Source organism: Rhincodon typus, chromosome 22, assembly GCF_021869965.1.
Source record: "Rhincodon typus isolate 14 chromosome 22, sRhiTyp1.1, whole genome shotgun sequence".
In the NCBI taxonomy this organism is placed as follows: Eukaryota; Metazoa; Chordata; class Chondrichthyes; order Orectolobiformes; family Rhincodontidae; genus Rhincodon; species Rhincodon typus.
In genome coordinates, this window is record NC_063353.1 from 26179089 (window position 1) to 26196390 (window position 17302).

General features: G+C 38.9%; 1 protein-coding gene across 1 annotated transcript in view; it reads left to right on the forward strand.

Annotated features, from left to right (window-relative positions):
• LOC109931996 (voltage-dependent calcium channel subunit alpha-2/delta-1) overlaps positions 1-17302 on the forward strand; it is a 612802-nt gene that overhangs the window by 508146 nt on the left and 87354 nt on the right. The window contains exons 18-22 of the mRNA XM_048609958.1: positions 377-448; positions 1786-1847; positions 5224-5300; positions 10284-10344; positions 12956-13053. Coding sequence (XP_048465915.1) covers positions 377-448; positions 1786-1847; positions 5224-5300; positions 10284-10344; positions 12956-13053 — 370 coding nt within the window. The remainder of the gene's footprint in view (positions 1-376; positions 449-1785; positions 1848-5223; positions 5301-10283; positions 10345-12955; positions 13054-17302) is intronic.

Genomic DNA, 17302 nt, shown 5'->3' on the forward strand with positions numbered 1-17302 from the left:
ATTTTGACTCCTATAATTTATGGTGTTGTACTAACAAATTAATCTTTATACTTCTTTTGGATGGTACATTGGAATCACCATTTTGTAATTTATTACAACACTACTAACTCATGACTTTCTTTATTGTTTCATGGGATGTAGGCTGTACTGGTAAAGCTAAGATTTTGTTGCCCATCCTTAATCATTCTTGAAAATGTGGTAATAATGGCTCTTTTCTCTTAGGGTTACACATTAAACTGGCATTTGAAGTGACTTCATTGAATTCTGCTTGAGCTATGGTTATATAACAGTTTGGAGGTTTCATCACATATTAGTCACTGGATCAAACTGTTGCACAGAGTTGATTAGCTGCAAGTTATTAGTTTATGTCTTCCAGATTCGGCACAGCATGATAGAAGGACAAAATGGTGAGAAGACTCTCGACACTCTAATCAAATCCTACGATGAGGTACAGTCTACAACTAGTTATCTCATTGGTCTCTCTGTTTTTCAAAAAATTGACAATTAATTGCTTCAAGGAAAGGGTAAGCAATGTTCTTTGTTTCACAATATTTATTGAGTCTCAGAAGAGAAAATCAACAGAATTAATGGGTCACATTTCACTACATGCATCCAGGGTAGGGTTATGTTCCAGGAGTGCTAGAATGAAATAATGTGCTGAAACATGTTTAGCTGTTCCTCTCTAATGATGCAAACAAACTTCACTATGCTATCACCCTGCAGTTAGCAATGCTGAGATTTTTTATCTTCTCTTACCCTCTGTTCTGAAAGATTAGTTCTTCCCATGCTACTAGCTGATCAGTAATACACTGATTACCTACTTTACATTATGGAGTCCAGATTTTAATTGCTGATAAAGGAGGCACAAAAAATCACACACAAGTGATTCAAAAAAAAGGAAAGGCAAATTAGATCTCACTTGTGGCTGTGTTAAACAATTCTTATGTAAGATCTACTAATTAATATTTTTCAGATAATTGGATGTCTGCCTCGATGCATATACTTTGGAATCATCTTTAGTCTTTGAAGGTTGATAATTTTAAAATGTGAGGATCCTGCCCGTGAATCCGACACAATCACAAATGGCTGCAGGCATATGCTACCATTCCTCCACAGCATAAACATATACGCACCAACAATGCAATATATATGCAAAGCTTACAAGACTCACACTGCCAACAGATACAATCTTGCTCTGCTGAACCACCTAGTTTTCAGTTCTTATAAGATGATGATAAAACATATAAGTATTACAGTAATAAAAACTGTTCAGATTGATGGGGATCACATTTGCCACTGAACAAAGTTCTAAAAATGTTGCTTTTTGTTCTAGTCACAGTTCCAGTCACAGTTAACCCTTTATTGCCCTTAGCCCTTCAGAGATGCAGGCTTTCAGATAAGGTGTGAATCTGGGGTCCCATCTGCCCTTTCAGATGGACATAAAAGATTGCTTACCACTTTTTTGAGAAGAAAAACAGGAGATTTCTACCAGTACCCTGGACAACATTTATGCCCAAACTAACATCATGAGAAAAAAATGTATTATTTGGTCATAATGAGATTGCTATAGTGTTAATTTACTACATGCAATGTTACATTGTAAAAGTGCAACTGTAACATTTCAGAAGTGAGTAATTGACTGGAAAGCATTTTGGGGTATGCTGACCTGTTGAAAGGCGCTATGTAAATTTGATATAATATTACAAGCCTCAGAACATACAGTGGTGCAAAGACACCAAAAGTGATTTGGAACTGTGTTATTAAATAGCCTTCCCTTTTTTTCAGCGGTATATTGACAGAGGGACTCGAACATATACATGGACTCTCGTGAATAGCACAGATTACAGGTAATCTAATATTACATCAGAAAAGAGTCTTCCTTTCTATTCACCTGTAATGACTGAGTAATTTTTTTTAAAGACGCAATTCTCTTTGGAAGGAGCACGGTACACATGAACAGAATAATTAGGAGCAGACTATTCATCCACCTGTGCTGAAAATAAAAATGGCTCACATATGACACCCTTCTGATTGAGGTTATGGCTAAAGCACATTGTTGAAACAGTGTATAGGGTGCATTATTTTGCATTTATGACTGACATGGTTCTACTTAAAGTTGATATTAAAGTCATAACTTTTGGTGACACTTCCTACTTTCTCGAATGTGTTCTTGAACAGACAGAATTATATGATAATTAAAACTTGGACTCTGCAATACATTCATTGCAAGGTGTAAAATATTCTAATTTAATGGAGTACTACACATTGTGCACATAAAATAACCCTGCACAATAAAGCTGAAGGATTGTCCAGTTTCTTTTTAAAATCTTAATAGGGAAAATCAGGCAGAATTCCCTCTTCTGACTACTGTTACCTGAATCAGACTGGAAGCTGTGCATGTGAGATGCTGCTTTAGTTTCAGCCCTGATGGTACCCAATGTCAACCAGCTATATGGAGGCTGAGGGGTGACCTTATAGAGGTTTATAAAATCATAAGGGGCATGGATAGGGTGAATAGCCAAGGACTTTTCCCCAGGGTAGGGGAGTCCAAAACTAGAGGGCATAGGTTTAAGGTAAGAGAACAAAGATTTAGAAGGGACCTAAGGGGCAACATTTTCACGCAGAGGGTGGTGTGTGTATAGAATGAACTGCCAGAGGAAGTGGTGGAGGCTGGTACAATAATAACATTTAAAAGGCATCTGGGTTATGAATACGATGGGTATATGAATAGGAATTGTTTAGGGGGATAAGGGCCAAATGCTGGCAAGAGGGACTAGACTAATTTAGGATATCTGGTTGGCATGGAAGAATTGGACTGAAGGATCTGTTTGAATGCTGTGCACCGTCACAACTCTATGCTAAAGAATGGTTGATACATGTACCCCAGCAAGGAGTTAGCCACCTATGCTGAGGCTGGGAGGGGAGATTGGTGATTGGAGAGTGAGAAACTGAAGCATAGTTCGTTTTTCTATGAGTTGGACAGTTACACTGCAGCAGAGGTTTCTGGCATCATAAAAATATTTGCTATTTGGCTGGCCTCATAACTTCCTATGCATGTAGAGCAATAGAATCAAGAATGATTAGGGTATTCTCAAATAAAAGGAAAATATGTAGATGCTGGAAATCTGAAATAAAAACAAATTACTGGAGAATCTAAGCAAATATGGGGAGAGAAACAGAGTTAACGTTTAGAGTCTGACATGAGTTCTGAAGAAGAGTTATACTGGACTTGAAATGCCAACTCTGTTTCTCTGTCTACAGATGTTATAGGCTTGCTGAGTTTCTCCAGTACTTGCTGTTTTTATTTTATGTTTAGCATTTTCACTTGTATTTCAGAAGCAAAGCAATGGGGTATAGTTTCAGTGAAATAAATAGAGCCTTAGTTAGACCACACGTGGAGTATTGTGTGCAGATTTGATCTCCTTACTTTGGGGAAAATGTATTTGGTGGAGGGCGAGGGAGGCATGAAGCTTTGCAAAAATAACTCCTGGGGTAGAAGTATTTCTCGATGAGTAAAGATTAAATATATGGCGCCTTTATTATCTGGAGTTCAGAAACGTGAGAGGTGATCTCATTCAAACATAAAATGTTCTTACAGTGCTCAGCAAGGTAGAGGCAGGAAAGATGTCTCTCCTGGCTGGCTATTTGGAATTGGGAACACAGTCTCCAGGGAAGACTTAGATGATTTAGGACTGAGATGAGGAGGAATTTCTTTCCTTACAGCGTGGCAAATCTTTGGAATTCTCTTCCCCACATTGCTGTGGAGTTTCATGTGTTGAGTATATTCAAGACTGAGATTGATAGGTTTCTACATTTTAAAGACACAAAGGGATATGATAAAAGTGCAGGAAAATGGTGTTGAGGTAGAAGATCAACTATTATCTCACTGAATGGTGGAATGGGCTTAAGGGGTTGAAATGGCTTTGAAATCCACTGACCAGGCCAATAAAACTGTGGGGAAATTTTCTGCAAGATTGCATCATCCCGATATTAATTTTCCCCAGGGATCACCATTTTTGAAATGTCAAGCCATTTGTTCTGGACAGGCTAATTTCCAAATTACATTTCAAAGAATCCCTACAGTGTAGAAACAGGCCCTTCGGCCCAACAAGTCCACACTGACCATTGGAGCATCCCAACCGTACCCATTCCCCTATAACCCACCTAATCTACACATCCCTGAATACTATGGGCAATTTAGCATGTCCAATCCACCTAACCTGCACATCTTTGGACTGTGGGAGGAAACCGGAGTACCCAGAGGAAATCCATGCAGAGACAGGCAGAATGTGCAAACTTCACAGACAGTCGCCCGAGGGTGGAATTGAACCTGGGTCCCTGGCGCTGTGAGGCAGCAGTGCTAACCACTGAGCCACCGTGCCTGTACTGATGTTATACACAGTTTGTGGTTGGAGACAAAAATTTGTGCTTTAGCTTTTGAACCAGCTATCTGTATCTGTACCAGCTTCCAAAGGTCCTAGTAATTATACCTGACCAAATATAGTTGTACTTATTGCCATCATTTGGACATACTTGATGGTGCTGTACCCTCTACGACTAATCACTGAATACGCTCAAGACAGAGAAAAGACAAAGGAAGTTGATGACAGTGAACCACCCCAACAGCCCTGATCCAGTACCAGGGGCTGGGACAGAAATCAGAGGGTCTGGTGCAGATTCAGGGCCAGGCCCCTAGCCCCAACTTGAGCATAGAAGTCACCTCCCCTGACACAACAGCCACTCCCATCTCCTAAGCAACGCAGAACCCTCCAATTTCCTGATCCAAACACAGTACCCCTGTCCCTGACCCAAGTGAAGCAGCCCTGATGCCTGACCCAAGCACAGCTATTCCATTGCTGACTGTGCCCTGACCCAAAAACATCAACCCCCATCTCCTGTCCCAGACACAGCCACCCCATCCCCAGTTCAGCCCCAGCTGTTAGTTATGATGTACCCTGCTATCCCAGGCCCCACATACTGCTAGAGATGGCAAGTACCACAAGGTACTGATAACGGTCATCTGGGAAAGTAACATATCTTTGAATATTAAACCTGGTAAATCGGCTGACTATTGGCAGTATGAAGGAATTCTGCTGGAGCAATTGATGGCACTGAGCTTACCGTTACAGCCAGAACATGTTTTATTCATGAATTGCCTGTTTGGTTTATTCTCGTCCACCAAATTCCACAGGTCATGTGATTATATCTCTGTGATTTCCCCAGTTTGGCCCTGGTTCTCCCGCCATACAGTTCCCACTACATCAAAGCCAAACTGGATGAGGTTATCACCCAGGCGCGGCGTAAGTATTGGGAGGGGTGGAAGCTGACTTGGTAATGCATGTTGGAAAAGAGCAAAATATTGATTCTATAAAATCATGAAAAGATCTTAATCTAATATATTCATAGCATTAAACAGTAAGAGGCAGATTCTCAGATAGATGTCATCATAGTGTAAAGCAATGATTCTAAAGCATCAGAGAGACAAACATGCAAGGATGTAAAACGACTGCATGGTTTGAATCTGTAAGAGTGATCATTTTCTTTCTTTGTCAAAGTTCCATTAATGAATATGCACAATTTCACTTATCATGTAATTTTAGAATCATTGTACAGCTGTACCTTCTGGTTCTATGCATCCATTAAAAGGTCTGTTTATTTCTTGTCATGATGTTTTTTTTATACAATTTTATAATAGTACAAACAATTCGATATTAACATTAGATAGAAAGAAACTTGCCATTGATTTAGCATTTGGCCCAGATTTTGTGGTAGGAATAGTAATCAGGCTACAACACACATTATTTAAAAAGGGTAAATCAGGCAGCAACTTGCAGCATCAGGATATTTGCAGTTAAAGGTGGATATCAATAAGTTCCTGTCAGAGTTGCCCTGCTTCTTGACAAACTTCACTATAACATTAACTCGCGGAGTGATTTATTATTAAACTGAAAAAGAATGTGAAGTCACGCTGCTCAAACACTAGATATTTAGTAAACATTCAGGTGTAAGTCAACTTTTGATGGTGTGCTATGTTTTAAAGTCTTCTGACCAATTACTCTGGCACTGCAAATTTACTTTTACAAATATGGAGTTCCATTCCTTTGTGCCTTAATGATTCTTGGCAAGTTCAAAAGAAATTATTCTTTATCTTTTTGTTCATTATCTCCCTGATTTACACCTATTTTTCTTTCTCTCTCTATTGTTTCCTATACATCATTTTTAAAAATTGAATTCTGTATTCTAATTTACACTTCCTGTTTCAGACTCTGTAATGGTACACTTCAGTAAGGATTCATCGATGTGGTTGAAGAGAGACACAGTTGCCTGCCCTGCACATGCAGATCACAAATTCCATGTCATAGAAGCCACAGTGACAACAAATCTGATGGGAAGCACCCAAATAGTTTATGAGCAGTTGTAAGCATAATGATTGTTCACAGCTGACCACAAAATCTGGGCCATTTAATTTTGCACAAAGTTTTTATTCCCTCAGTTAAGGTTTTTTTCAAAGGTGAATTGGATTTGTATCTGAATAAACTTAGGCGAGGAAATACAGAAGTAATACAAGTCTCATCCACCAACCTTCTTTGTGCTAGTTTTTCCTGTTCTATCTCACAACAGAAATCTTTATTGCATTTTAACAATTTAAAAACTGTCTAAACATTTAAAATAAAATGCCAATATATGTGATTTCCAAACCTGTTAATGACTTGGCTGGTATTGTCTTAAGCATGTGCTAATAATGCAAACCTTTTATACCCAGTATTTGGTACAGCATGCCATTTAGTCTTATTTTCTGAAGGCATCTTAACATTATGCTTGGTCAAACAATAGACTCTGGCATCTTCAGCATATATGAGCAGTGAAACATTGTAGTTATAGGGCATCCAAAATTCAGCTTAGAAAGATTGGGTAAAATTATTCTACTTTGACCTTTTGGGCTATGCATTTTCCTATGCTGTATCTGTATACTATAAAGTTAGCAAATAGTATGTCATGCAGGTAAGACATGACTATTAACTGACCCATCTTTCTTTAATATACAAGAAGCTTATAAGATCATCACAAATTTAAGAATTTCAAACATTCTCACCATTCCTTTGTGTGCTACATAAATAATGCTACATCCCTCTTCTTTAATCTACCTCCAACATCCTTTCATAAAAGGTGTACACAGGGAAAGATTAGACCCATAGGCCCAAAAAAATGTGTACATTTCATTGCTGACCACAAAAGCAAGACTGAAGAAAGAAAGTAAATTGTTTTAAAGTCACAAAGAAACCATTCCCTTTATTCTGTACGTTTGTGTCATTATGTTAAATGTTTGAATATCTCCAGAGAGGTGTCTTGTACAGAGGATATGTTAATGGCATTGAGGTGGAGGTGCTGGTGTTGGACTGGGGTGGACAAAGTCAGAAGTCACACGACACCAGGTTATGGCCCAACAGGTTGAAGGGGCTACGCTCCGAAAGCTTTTGATTTCAAATAAACCTGTTGGACTATAACCTGATGTTGTGTGACTTCAGACTCAATGGCATTGGGCTAAGTCTGTGTGCTTGTCATGAAATTTTTGAAATTCAGTCTGATTTCCACATTGCCTTGAGTCAAGATTATTGGGGCTGCTGGTTATGTGGAAACACAATTGCTCTATGCCATTGAAGAGAAAGATGGGAATTTACTTGGGGAAAAATGTAACTTAAGTTTGTCCATTCAGAAACATACAAGATAGGAGCAAGAGAAGGCATTTTGGCCCTTTGAGCCTGTTCTGCCATTCATTATGATCAGGGTTGATCATCCTGTTCCTGCTTTCTCCCCATACACTTTGATTACTTTTAGGGCCAATTTTGTGCATACAATAATGGATGATGGGCCAGATAGTTTTGTGTTTCAATCCGGAAGTGCACAGTTTAGGGGAGGCAATGGACTAGTGGTATTATCGCTAGACTGTTAATCCAGACACCCAGATATTGTTCTGGGGACTGGGTTCAAATCCCACCATGGCAGATGGTGGAATTTGAATTCAATAAGTATCTGGAATTAAGAGTCTAATGATGACCATGAATCCATTGTCGATTGTTGGAAAAACCCATCTGGTTCACTAATGTCTTTAGGGAAGGAAACTGCCATCCTTACCTGGTCTGGCCTACATGTGACTCCAGACTCACAGCAATGTGGTTGACTTGTAACCACTTTCTGGGCAATTAGGGATGGGCAATAAATGCTGCCTAGCCAGTTACACCCTCATCCCTTGAATGAATAAAGAAATTGCCATGTAGGTTCACTATTTGTAAGACCACAAATGCATAAATCAGTGAATATAACTTTTGCCATGCATATTAGATCTAGTTGTAATGAGTTACTTAATTAATGCTCCTTACAGCAGGAGTAGAGGCTGCTCAAAGAAAGGCCATAATACATTTTATCAATGTGGGTTTAACAAAAGCAGATGCATTCTTCCTGAATAAATTCTGGTGCAATGCCAGTGTTTCTTGAGTCACATTTTTACCCCCTCACTCCTGAGTATTGACATTGCTCCCTTCCCTCCCTGACTGTGCCAGGTAAGACCAACATGCTGGATAACTCTGTGTGTTATGTGTCAACTGACAATCTGCAACCTGGTGATTGTTTTGTGATCACAGCCCAACAGCAACACTTAAATGAACCCTCAGAAACAAATTTAGTTTGGGCTGCAAGTTAAATATCTCCCTTTCTTTAAATTTAAGGTGCTATATACTAAATAATGCTATTTAACAGTAACAAAGTAATAATCTCTAGCCTAAGGCTAGATTTAATTTGCACCAAGTTAACTAAGTTTCCCTGTTTGGGCTGTGCATTTCTCTTAGTTAAGAGGACAGCCAAACTAATCTGTGGGCTTGACAGTCATTGCTCTGGTCCTGCCTGGGAACTAGTCTGCTTTGCATTAGTACTTCCTTCATTATAAATGTGAATGCTATAGTTGTGAGTGTCGATTAGCTCGGTGGTCTGGACAGCTGGTTTGCATTGTGGAGTAATGGCAACAGCATAGATTCAATTCCCACATCAGCTGAGGTTGCCATGAAGGCCTCTCCTTCTCAACCTCTCCCCTCGCCTGAGGCTTGGTGAACCCCAGGTTAAATTGCCATCTAATGAGAGAGCAGGCATATGGTTCAGTGGGACAGTGGTGATTTTACCTGCTACATTCACATTTAGGTAATTGTATAAGTTCAGAAGAGTGATCAGATGTAGTTCAATCTGTAACTCCCTCGGAGATTGTGGCTCCATGCTTTTACCTCTTCACTGTATGGGCCTTAATGCTTGGTTGTAAAATTGTAAAGAGCTAGGTTTTAATTTGATGTATTTAGTCTCTAAGCCCATAGAAAGAATATTGGCCATTATCTAAGGAAACAGGAGTTTTCTAAAAATTTGAAATCTGAAAATAATAACAAGCAATGATATGTACTGATGAGGAGAGATGTACAGCATATGCTCAGCACTTTCTGTTGTTTCCTCCTTATCTCAAACCATTTCTTAATTTTATTGAGGAATATTCAGGGAATATAAAGGCCCTTCACTTCTCAAGGGGTTACAAAGCTTCTTGTTATATTTAGCACAATGCATGATATTACCTGAACCCAGGCCCTTATTTATAACCAGAGTTGTATTATCTCTGTGTTGACATATGTAGATTGCTTGGTAAACAGACCTTTAAATGATACAGCTTCTCGAAGGCAGCATTAATGGTGATCACATACAGTTTTCAGTCTGCAAGCGAGTGTGTCTTTTTCAGACTTCTACTGTGCATTAAGTTTCCCAGTATAGCACAATATTTTTATTCAAGCACCCATTGAATAAAATATTGTTTATAATCCCTTCTACTTGACCCTTTTTCCTGTTCCCTGCTTTCTCTTTCTGATGGATTCTGACAGCCAAACGCAAGGGCAAGTATCCTTTTGTTGGTCAATTTCCTTGTTGTATTGTCTTTAGATTATACTGAATGCACTAGTGCTCCTATCCCTATCAAATATTCTTCTGTGTTTATTGTATCTGATCTATATCTATTAGCTGTTGGTGTCCATTACCATTACATTAATAGCTTTAGCACGTTTTTTTTTACATGAATTACTGCCTGCTGCCTGTGTATTTTCTATAATGCGGCACTTTGTGAAAAAAAATTAGTTGGTGATTAATTATTTTTGCCATTTTGGTAAGAGAAATTCTGTTCAAACTTTTCCATGTCAAGTTCTAGCTATCTAAGAGACACAAACAGACGTTATAATGAACATTTAACAATTGTTTCTTTTCAGACTTAGAATCAATACTGCCCGATAACTTCGACACAACAGGATATGTATTTCTCGCCCCAAGGTAGCTCCGTTTAATGATTTGTTGTAAGAGCGCATGTAAAGCATGACTGTTTGTGGAAGGAGGGTCTTTGATGTGCTATGACTTGCGAGCTTCTGGCACTGGGGAAAAAAGCACTTTCAGAGGTGTCCAGGTTGGTGTCAACTTTGGGAGATCTCTGGATTTTGGACTGGACTTAAAAATGCTGAAGTTGGCCTGTGGTAAAGAGCTTCCTTTTCTGACGTACTTCTCATCTGACCCATTTCAGTTGCATTAAGCAGGTTTACGTCCTAAGCACATTTCTCATAGGCAATGAGTATTTTCTTAGCTATTCACGGATTTCTCAATGTTTACCGCATTCCCACTTATAATTATTTTGAGCAACAACAATGTCTTGAGGGCCTGGGAACTATTTTTGAATATCCTAATTTGAGTTGATCCACAAATATTGATTGAATTAAAAATGTTCCCTGAATATTGATTAATATGTTGAGGTCATATGTTCACAGTATTTTTTTAGACACTGATGTACCAATACAAAAGAGACTTGTTGTTGTAAATTAAAGTCCTAGCATCACTCTTAGTTTTAGTGAACATTTCAATGAAGTGCAGAATTTTAAAAAAGCACAAGAAATGCAAACAGGAATAAATTTTAAAAAAGAAAGATTTAAAACTGAGAAATAAATCTAAATTTAAATTCAAGAGCAGTTAATAAGAAAGGAGAAGTAAAAAATATCTTTGAAGAATATTCAGGTGTCATTTAAAAATTGACAGCTGTCAGATAGTCTAGAATGTTCATTCACAGTCTGCATTCTGAGAGTAAACAGTGCCTGGGCCAATCACTTAAAATTACCACATCGATCTCTCAATACTTGGCTAGTTGACACCTGAAACTGAGAAAGGTTACCGTTACAAATGGAACGTTCATCACAATTTGACAGAATCAGAAGGGGCTCTTGTGGTGTGATGGTAGTATCCTTACCTCTGAGTCAGGAGGCTGAGGTACAAGCCTCACCTGCTCCCGATGGAAGTTGGAACATCTCTGAACTGTTATGATCTGCCTGTACTGCAGGCAAAACAAAACTTTTCACTGTACTTAGGTACATGTGACCGCAATAAATCAAATCAAATCAAAACAGGTTAATGAGAAAATATCTGCAGAATCAGCAGTATGCATAAAGCCCATTAATGTGACAACTCTACTTCCCTGAAGTAATATACATTGTAGCATAATTGAGGTTCTTCCACAACAAAACAAGCACTAATTTTTATATATGTTAGAAATGAATTTGCTTCGAGACACATATGGAACCAATTTCCACAACTATTGATATTTAAACTGCACAATTGCTGAAACAAAGTATTTAAATTGACAGCACCTCTGCAACCACACGAAAATATGAATTATGTTCTCAAATGTCCTTTATCGAATAAGTGATATTCTATAGAATAAAATCTTTTATCACTTAGTTTAAATATATACCATTTCTGATTTGCAGCAGAACTAGTCCCTAGGTCAGAAAGGGCATTACACTATGCAGCAGATGGAATAAAAATGAGTATTTAGGGATGAGAAAGGCATTTTTGAAAACCCTGCTATTAATTGCTATTATTTCAAGCTCCTGTATAATTTCTCTATATTTTGGAGTAAACAAGAAATAGAATGGATTTGTTGTTGGAATGTACTGTAATACAGTAGCTGTGTCATCTTGGCAGATTTTACATATTGGCCTCCATTCTGGAAATATGTTCTGTCTATTAGTCAATGTTAGCTGTCTGAGATGTTAAACGGAAACTTCACTTAACTTTTACCTCACACAAAACAAATTAATTCTTAGCAGAGAAAGTTAGGGCTCTTATTTCAGTCAAGTGAGTCAGTTTGCTACGCATACAAGCCAAAACAATCCTGGTCCTCATCTCAGCTCTGTGTTGAATCAACTGATCCTAGCTCCTGTTTGGCTGCACCAACCAATACCTATTGCTGACTAAGAATGGTGAGAATAGCCAGCTCCGGTCCATTATCAAGTTTCCCTCTTGGAAATCAGTACAAAGGGATGAGGACAACATTGACCAGACTGTTCTACTCTCTATGAATGATGCATTGAGTACCTAGCTTCAAACATGGAGTGACCCCTTGGATAAGATATTTACTACTGATGATCATGGTCCTGCAATTGAAAGTAAGAAATTAGGAAAGGAAGGGAGCTGAAGTAGGGATGGAAAATGTAAATTTTGAAAATAAATGTATTTTAGTTATAGTCATGACCACATTATCACATAAGACAGAAAGACACAAGGAATTTCAGCATTTAATGAAAATAAGCACTGATGTAAATTTGAAAGGAAGCGAGTAGATTTTCCTCTGACCTACTTAACTATGGCTAGTTGGCAAGTTGGAAATTTCTAAGTGTAGTTGGCACCTTTCACATCTAGCCTTGATGGTGTTGTTCTGTAGTCAGTGCTGTTTACATGGTTTGCAGGTTGCTGTGCCCTGTGTGCTGTGGTGTGTAGAGCCAAGTCCTCTTCCTGAGTGTTGCTGCCACTGTCTGGTTGTACATTTTCTTCTCGTAGTGACCATGTTTGTTTACATATAGGAAGGCTGTTATAGTGTGAATGTGTTAACAATGCCTTTCAGGGAATACTGCAATGGACTGACTCCTTCAAGCAACAATACATCATTCCTTGAGAACTTTATTAATATTATTGACCGGCAAACTCCAAATTCTCCGGAATGTAAGTACCATTCTCCGTTGTCTATAACATTTCAAATCTTTAATGCTCTTTTGTGAAAATTGAAAAGAAGTTGTCAAAGAATCAAAACCTTCGCTGTAAGGCCACAGAGTGAAAAGATGAGGGGAGAAAATGGTTAACAAAGTTATAGTGAGGCAAAACTGAGCCTAGGTTTGGCAGCAAGCTGAGGAGGGAGAAAGACGATAACCATTGTGTACAATTTACTTTATTTTCAGAAGAGTAACCAGTGCTGGCTCATAATTTCATGCACAACAGTACGCAATGGATTACTTTCTTTGTTGTAGATTTTTGGATTGGAATTGCACAGGTATATATAGATGACATTTTGCAACTATTTAAAGAATGAACCAGCTAACTAAATTCAGAAAGCTCACTGCATGTTGCACTGAGCAGACAGATACCATTATGTTAGGTAATCCTGCCTGAAACTCAGGCATGAAAGAACAAATCCTTTTGAATTATGATAGAGCATCGATTCTGAAGGAATATTCACTCCAAACTCCTGACATACTAGGTTGATTCTACCCCATTAGTATATACTTGGAATTCTAACAAAAAAATGTCCTAGCCTGCAGTGCTAATGTAGCAGAATTGGACATAATGGCCCCACCTTTCACTCCAGCATCAGGAGCACAGGGACGAGATACTTCCTGGCTCCACAAACTGGACCTGAAGAAACATTGGCCAAATGGATAAATATTCATTCTAGGGTGACAGAGTTCTTTGGTTGGTGGACTAGGCAATATCGAAATGAGAGCAGATGCTGCTGGCTACAAGTGTGAGCTGAGTGCAAGACCTGCCTCCCAGCACTGGCACTGTATTGCAGTTTCATAAGCAATAAATGAAACCAAAAGCATCCCTCTAACCTTCACTCATCCCATCCTTTTCACTCCCCACACATTTCACATGCCTCATTCTTGCTATCCCCATTATCTTGATGCCCATCTACCCTGCCTCCAAGCCTGTCAAACCCCTCAAGCCAATTCCTTACCCTCAGTGCTAGTATCTGACATGGTCAAACCTCAGGAGCCATGTTGACATCATTGTGTATTTATTAATGTCATTGCTGTGAACAAATACATTCAGCACATCAATATACCTTAAGCTAATCCCTTATGAAAACAAGCATTTGTATTCAAAGTTGTTTGATAATGTTGACAATTCTTTGACAACTTTGGCAGCTCCAAGAAGTTTATATACATGTTCAACACATTCTTGACTACTTCTTCTGCCTCTTGCAATCCCAAGAGGCATAACCACCCACTTCACCCAGAGCACCTCAACATTTCCCTGCCCACCCCTACTCCTAAGTGTCACAGGATCGTATCCAAAGGGGTGCCTCACCTCTCCAAAGGGGTTTCACTGAAACAGTTGTCGTTTGTTGTGTGCTGTCCACGAACCTGACAACAAGTGTACCAAAATCGGATTTGAGTTGGAACAGCTGTCTCCAGGAACCCAGCCGTGAAGCATAGGATGCCCAGAAGCCCACCACTGCAAAATTGGAAATGAGGACTTCTGATTCCTGGGGATTGTCAGTGTTTTTGTCATGGTGGAGAGGTTATCAGACATGGTGAGAGTCTTAGCCAGTGTTGCCAATCTTTTTCAATGCTCCTCGCAGGAATGATATTCATTAAAGCAATTCTTCACAGTCAGTTGATAGAAAATGAGATGTAAAATGCCACTTTGGAAAATTATGTTTTTTTTGAGTTTCCTGGAATTGTTGTACCTATAAACAAAATAGGTTCCCTTGATTGAAAGGCATCTAGAAAATCGGTCTGTTTTGATAAACTGCATTCAAATTTCAGTTAATCAGTGAAAGCCCTTCACTTGAGAATTTTTTAATGTTTTGTTTATCGGTACAATTCCAGGAAAATCAAACAAAAAACATATTTTCCATAGTGGCACTTTACATCTCAGCATATTTCCTATCAACTGGCTGTGAAGAATTGCTTTAATGAATGTCATTCCTGCAAGGAGCATTTATAAAGAGTAGCAACACTGACCAAGGCTTTCACCAAATCTGATAACCTCAGAGAAGTTATTATAATCGTTGTAGACAGTTATGCTGACTTGCACCTTTGTAATTTGGTCATCTGGCTATACCTCTTTGCTGAGAAAATAGATTGCTTTTGCAAATGTTTGCGTGTAAAATTAGCTGTTTGCAGTTAAAATCGCAAATTAGGATGTCAGATACAAGGAGAAGGGAATTTTCATTGAAAGAAGGGCACAGTCCAAGATTTTCCAGATGTGTTTGTTTTAAAAATTCTTGAAATTAAGCATTGCTAATGTGGCCAGTGCTTACTGTTCACCACTAATTGCCCATGAGAAGATAATGATGGGCTGTCTTCTTAAACCACTCCAATCTGTATGATGGACTGCTGCTGTGAGGACTAAGATGAGAAATTTCTGTCCTCTAAAGGTTATGAATCTGTTGAACTCTCACCCCAAACTGCTAAGGGCAGTCAGTTGATCAGAGTATTCAAGACTGAGATCATTAGATTTCTTGACACTAAGGGAATTAAGTGAGATGAAAATTGGGCAGAAAAGTAGAGTTCATGTCGTAGTAATCTTAATGAATTATGAAGCATCCTTGATCAGTTGGAAGGCCTACTCTTGCTCATGATTCTTATGTTATGTTGGGAATTCTGGGCTTAATGGCCAGCAATAATGAAGAAACTGTAATATGTGGCCAATTCAACATCGTGTGTAAATTAGTAAGTCACATAGAGTTGATGGTGTTTGCATGCAACTCCAACCTTGTCTTTCCAGTTTCGAGTGCAGATTACAAATATGCGTTCTGCTTTTTAGGACTTATTTGTTAGGTTGCTGTATCTTATGAATCATACATGCAGTAATAAAAGGAGTGGGTATATACAATGATGGTTGGCTGCCAATCAAGTGGACTGCTTTGTCTTGGACAACATTAAAGCTTCTACCTTGCTTGGGTTATAGATTATGGTACAGGATTCAGAATATCTTATTGTGCGAGCATCAATTTAACATCCAGTCAAAGTGTCTGGCTAGATTGGATCATACCTTGAATCCACCTAGGAATATTAAATGTCCTTTAAAGATTGGACGATTGGCATTCAGGGCAGATAACATCAAATACGTTGAAAAGTTTTCTTCCAGACTGACCTTTGATATTTAGAAATCATGTTTAAAAAAAATTTCCAAAGCCTGTGTATGTTGGATATCAGAACGTAAGAACTCAGAGCAGGCATAGGCAATTCAGCCCCTCAAAATCATGACTGCTCTCATCTCAGCTTCAATGCACTTTCTTGACTACTCACCTTCAACCATTACTAATGAAAAATCTATCTATCATCTCCTTACATTTACTCAATGTACTGACATCCACTGTACTCTGCGTGGGTATGTTGAGGTTGTACAGGATGTTGATGAGGCCTCTTCTGGAATACTGTGTCCGGTTCTGGTTTCCCTGCCATAGGATGGATACTATTAAGCTGGAGAGGGGTTTAGAAAAGGTATACAAAGATATTTCCGGGAATGGAAAATTTGAGTTATAAAAATAGGCTGGATAGGCTGGACTTTTCTCACTGGAGAGTAGAAGCTTGAGGAGTGTCCATATACAGGTTTATAAAATCACAAAGGGCACAGATAAGGTGAATAGTAGGGGTCCTTTCCCTGGGTTGGAGAAGTTCACAAATAGGAGACATATTTTTAGGGTGAGAAGAGAAAGTTTTAAGAAGGACATAAGGGGCAACTGTTTTACACAGAGCATGGTTCATGTGTGGAATGAACTGTCAGAGGAAGTGGTGGGTGCAGGTACAGTGACAACATTTAAAAGACATCTAGATAAGAACATAAGAACTAGGAGCAGCAGTAGACCATCTGGCCCCTCGAGCCTGCCCCGCCATTTACTAAGATCATGGCTGATCTTTTTGAGACTCAGCTCCACTTACCCGCCCGCTCACCTTAACCCTTAATTCCTTTACTGTTCAAAAATTTATCTAGCCTTGCCTTAAACACATTCAGCGAGGTAGCTTCAACCGCTTCACTGGGCAGGGAATTCCACAGATTCACAACTCTTTGGGTGAAGAAGTTCCTCCTGACCTCAGTCCTACATCTGCTTCCCTTTATTTTGAGGAGATGCCCTCTAGTCCTAGTTTCACCTGCTAGCGGAAACAACCTCCCTGCCTCCACCTTACCTATTCCCTTCATAATCTTCTATGTTTCTATAAGATCTCCCCTCATTCTTCTGAATTCC